Genomic DNA, 5280 nt, shown 5'->3' on the forward strand with positions numbered 1-5280 from the left:
AGAGAATCACGTTTTCTTTTCTCCTTTAAAAATAACAATTTGATTAGAGGTCCTTTAAAATGTTTCTTCTGTTTGTTGATTCTTGTCTCTATATGTCAAGAAAACGTCTGTACCCTCCGTTAGGTAAGAAAGGCTATGTGTGAAATCCGTCTCTTCCTTTAGACCAATCCTTCGCCTGTGGAGTTAGAGGTTCTGTTAGTGCAAAAGAAGGCACCACTGCTGTCCTTTCTGCCACAGAGTCAGTGGATGTTGTATGCGAGTGCGTGACTTTAAAAACGCTGTGCTTTTCCTCCTGCTCTGCGGATCTTCCTCCTCTCCATCCCCCGATGATGATGATCCCCTTTGTGGTATTTTCAGATAAGGTGAATGTGAATTCAGAAATGACGAGGCAGGCTCATTGTCTTATTTTTACTCGTTTTTTGTTTTTTTCTCCGTTTGTGCTATAAAGTGGATCCTGTAAGACAACGCCAACGCTACGAGACAAGGCATGTTATCTGTTTACCAAATGAGGACAAACCTGTAAAACGAGTACAAAAAACAAAAAAGACATGTAGAGAAAATTGATAAAAGCAAAAATAACCCCAAAAAAACGTATACATTAAAGCACAAACTTTCATCCAGAAAACGTAAAGAATCCCCTTAGGCGTGCCTGAAAACGGAAAACGAACCTCCCGACAGGCTCGGCCTTCGGGTGTAAAAATAAATTCAAACGCACTGCAAACACTTAAAACACTCACATTTAAAAGGGTGATGAGTAAACCAAGTTTCTGTGCTGCCATGTTTGGGTTTAGACGGTGCTTTCTAAGATCCAGTCCGACTCACAGCGTCCTCTCTCCGAGTCTCCGTCCTCATCTTTGGAGAGCAGCATCCCGCTCATGGACTGGCTCCGTTTGTTCCTCGCCATGCGCCCCAACTTTGTCACCCCTCCCGCTCTCTGATGGGGGGAGTGAGTCTTTGAGGCTTCCTCGCTGAAGGAGTACCTCCTCCTCCTAGGCCTGTTCCGGCCTCCCTCCTCTGTGGGAAGAGTCTGGTACTTTGCCAGGGAGGAGCCGGAGCGAGGAGCCCGCCGCAGAACCGGAGTTTCTCTAAATCGTATGGAAGGAACCGGGCTGGGGGCGGGATGGAGGGTGGAGAAGGGGGAGGGAACAAAGGGGGGGGCTGGGCTTCTGTTCAGACTGGTGGAGTTGTTGCGGTTGGTGTTGAGGTTCTCCAATGGGGTGGAAGGGGGGAGCAGGGCAGAGGTGGGGGTGGAAGGAGGAGGGAGGGGAGAGGAGGCCAGTGCGTTGGAGACGGAGGACCCCGGCTTACTGGGAGCCGGCTTCCGCTTTGACTTGTTCAGGGTGCCGCTGGCGTTGGTCGGTGACCCGATGCCAGCTGGAGCTCTTTGTTCACCAGCTTTGTCCCGGTCTTCAGCCCCGGACGCCGGGCTGTGGGCCCCCCAGCTCTGGCTGAGGGCGGACGTGGCTGTAGAGCAGTCGGGAAGAGAGCACTCTGACGACTGTGTGACGGTATCCTTCTCCCTGCCTCCTCCTCCCGACGCTCCGCTCCTCTTCTTAGAATCCGCGGAGAGCTCGTCCAGCCCTACGGATCCGTGTTTGGAGGAGCTGGGCGTCACGGCGCATCCCTGCGCCTGCTGCCCGTTGGTCTGCGAGTGGACGTTGGTCATCGACAAAGAAACACCTTTACCTCCCTCACCTGGGTTACAAACCTGAGAAAACAGGAAAAGACAAATGTTGGATCTTTGCTACCATAATTAAAAAGATTTAGATTGAGATTTTTTGTCTTTAAGGTTCAACATCTGAATGCATGTGTAATTGAAACACCTTCAAGAGGTACTGGTGAGTTGGTCTGTTCACACTGAATGCAATTTGAGCTGCATTAAAGCACGTCCCGTAAAGTGTGTCCAGATGCTTCTGCTGCTTCTGCTGCTCCTGTGTTCAATGCCAGAGAGCAACTTTGCTATATTAGCTGTGATCAGCGGGTAAAAAGTAGTTTGAATCTATTTTGAAGTGAGAAATTCCTCCTGAAAACATGGTCTGTTCAGTCAGTTCATCCAGATTACCATCCTGCCTTCAAAGATTATTTCTCTGTGGGAGCCGCTCAGACCCCCACATACTGGTGGTGCGCTGTCACTGGGAATCCCCAGCAGCAGCTGCCTCAGGCCCGCTCGCCTCTTGGGGGTTTTCCCCTACTGTAAGTGGCGATTAGAAGTCGATGTTAGCGTTTTTCAGGTCTGTGCTACAAACTGCAGGCAGCAGGATAATAAAAGCGAACATATTCTGCTGGCAGGTTTCTACATTTTAAGTGCTCTGCATAAGGATGGGAATCGAAAACCGGTTCCTGTTCAGAACCGGTTCTGTGTGTTCCAATTCCATGGCACCGTTTAGCAGCCCGCTTAATGGTTCTGTTGACGGTTCCAGGCAGCACCAGAGCTTAGCGCTGGGCAGCACGACTTGCGTCACGTTTTTTACGCAAGTTATGCGCACAGCATTCAGTAAGAACGTACAGCGTGACTAGGCGTAAGTCTAGAAAAGCAAAACAAAAAAAAATGGCGTCCCATCGGGTAAACCGATCTAAAGTTTGGATGTAAAGTGGCAATAACATCCGCGGGAGGAAATACATCCAACATGCAGAAACACCTGCCTTCACAACATAGCATACATTTTAACGAATGTCGTGTTTTGGATGCTTCCGGACAGAAGCTAAAGTTACGACCAGCATGGAAGGAAACTCTGTTGGTTAGTAGCTAGTTTTGTGACTGGCTGTGCTTAATGTGGTTCCTAGTAAATCAGAGGCCATTTCTGGAAATACACCAGTTTCCTACCTCTCTCTGGGGTTATTAAACACGCTACGAAGTTGCTCTGCAGTTCAGGGAGCGAGAGAAAGGTGACGTTCGTTTATTTAAATAAGGGGGAGATGAGTTTATTTCTCCAAATTGTACAGTAATGCTTTTTCATTAAACGGATGCCTTCTCCATTAGATTTAGATGACTGTGAGGAGACGGGTAGCCTGGCTGGATCAGAGGCTGGCAGCTCCAGTTCAATGCCTTCTGTTTTCACCAAGGCAGGCAGAAATAGAATGTCCCAGGAGAAGGTAGACGAATGTCACCGAGCACTTACCAAGTTCATTGTTTTACAGAATTGATAAGAGAATTGATAAGGAATCAATAAGGAATCGAAAATCTTATCAATTCCCAACCCTAGCTCTGCATCAGCAGTGCTGTGTTTGTCTCGCTGCGTCAAGCAGCTAAAATAAATTTTTTCCAACTCTAGCAGCTGCTGCTTGTGCAGCGCCTCACGCCCCTCAGATGATCAGAAGATTCATGAGGCGCTCTTCCTGCTGCTTAAAACGCACTGCAAGACCTTTTACTGCGCCTTGATGTGCGTTAACCATTTACTTTGCATGTAAACTGACTGCTTCTGCTGCATGTGGTCTAAATGTAGCATTACAGTTTCCCGCAATCTTTTAGGTGTGAGTGCCTACAAGCCCCGCCCTCCTTCAGGGTTTAATCCATCATTACTTCCCTCTGATGCATAAACTTCACACCTTTATCTACATATGTGTAACTTTAGTTTTCTGTTGTTTTTTTTTTTCCAGGGGCTTTTTCCCAGTTTGACCAGCTATCAGGTTATCATCCCATGATGGCGTCTGTGAGGCTAGAGATAGAGATCTAGTTTGGACCCATGGGAGGAGGAGGAAGATGAGGAAGAGGAGCTGAAGCTTGATGGTTTCTGAACAACTGAACGTTTAAATAGTTGAGAACAGATCAGCTAATGATCCATTTATTCATTTTGTATTTTATAGATCCATTAGATTCATCACCGATTATGAAAGGACGGTTTATCAAAACTGATGTGACAGATCAACTCAAATTAATCCAATTATTATTTCCAAGCTTTCCTTTCTGAATCGATCCACCATGTGCCAACTTGATGGGAGTTTATTGCAAACCAACTAGTCGCTGGTAACCATGGCAGCAGTGGTACGATCATTCATGGCGACAGAGACCCACCTTGTAGCGAATCATCAGGATTATGATGAAGACGAGCACCGAGGCCACTATTATCCCTCCGATGATGATGATCATCGTCCCGCCCAGGAACTGGGACTGCATAAAGTAACATTTCATGTACTCCGACTCGGTGGTGAACTGCACACATCCCACCACTCGCGTGGCCGTCAGGGAGGTGATGACATCATCATAGATCGCCAAGACGCAGAGGTCGTACGCCGTCCCCGCTGCCAGGTTGTTGACCAGGAAGTTCTTGCTTGATGGAGGAATCATCCTGAGGGAGAAAAGGACAGCTGGCTTCATTTCAGCTCGTCCAGAAGTTCATTCTTTTTATGACTGAGATCATTTCTGATTTATTAGTAAATAAAAACTTTTTAGTAAAAAAGGATAAACATCAATATTTGTGCTTGTGTGATTTATAAAGATTGAAAATGAGCAAACTGTAGCATCTATGTTGAGGTTATAGGGTCAGGACAGTTTTCACAACATCCTTATATTTATAGATGTGTATATAGAGGATAAGAAATGTAGAATACAAGATGTGAATGTAAATGTGAAACAAGTAGATAAAATAATTATATCAGTTCTAATATATATTATAAAATATTCATTGTTTAACTATTTATAACATATATAAATAGTTAGTAGTATAATAGTATAGTTAGCTATTGTAAACGTAGTTATAATAGCCTGGTTCTGCTGGAGGTTTCTTCCTGTTCAAAGGGAGTTTTTCCTCTCCACTGTCGCTACAAGCATGCTTAATGTGAGGGATTGCTGAAGAGTCAATGAGTCGATGCAATCAGCTGGTTTTCCTTAGATAGAAAACTTTGAATCAATGTGACTGGATGATCTGGTAAACTGAAAAGTGCCTTGAGATGACATGATGGAGCTATAGAAATAAACTGAATAGAATTGAAGATAATGATATTATTATATAATATAAATAATATTTGAAACATATATTAAATAAATAATTAGTATGAAAATTGTAAAACAGACAAATAAATATATCATTATTTGTCATAGCTAAATTTTTTTATAAAAAAAAAAACTTTTCAAAAGTAATACTTAAATAAAAATAAAAATCAGTGTTTCTGGCTTTCCTCTGGATAGAGGAGTCAAAACAAGAAAATTGAAAAAATAATATTTTAAAATATGTTAATAAGAAGAAATTTGAAAGAATTTTTCAAAAATAGAATGAAAACTGGAAATTTAAGCAACAGAGGGACGAAAGGTACTCTCTCTTTACCTCTGCTTTTTAAAATATA

At 43.9% G+C, this 5280-nt stretch overlaps 1 protein-coding gene across 1 annotated transcript in view; it reads right to left on the reverse strand.

Moving 5' to 3' along the window:
- Positions 1-590: 590 nt before the first annotated feature.
- Positions 591-5280, reverse strand: part of LOC107085787 (leucine-rich repeat and fibronectin type-III domain-containing protein 5-like) — a 23700-nt gene continuing 19010 nt past the window's right edge. The window contains exons 3-4 of the mRNA XM_015376334.1: positions 4013-4286; positions 591-1708 (exon numbers count right to left, since the gene is read on the reverse strand). Coding sequence (XP_015231820.1) covers positions 788-1708; positions 4013-4286 — 1195 coding nt within the window. The 3' untranslated portion in view covers positions 591-787. The remainder of the gene's footprint in view (positions 1709-4012; positions 4287-5280) is intronic.

Source organism: Cyprinodon variegatus, unplaced genomic scaffold (assembly GCF_000732505.1).
Source record: "Cyprinodon variegatus isolate N-32 unplaced genomic scaffold, C_variegatus-1.0 Scaffold133, whole genome shotgun sequence".
NCBI classification, from domain to species: domain Eukaryota; kingdom Metazoa; phylum Chordata; class Actinopteri; order Cyprinodontiformes; family Cyprinodontidae; genus Cyprinodon; species Cyprinodon variegatus.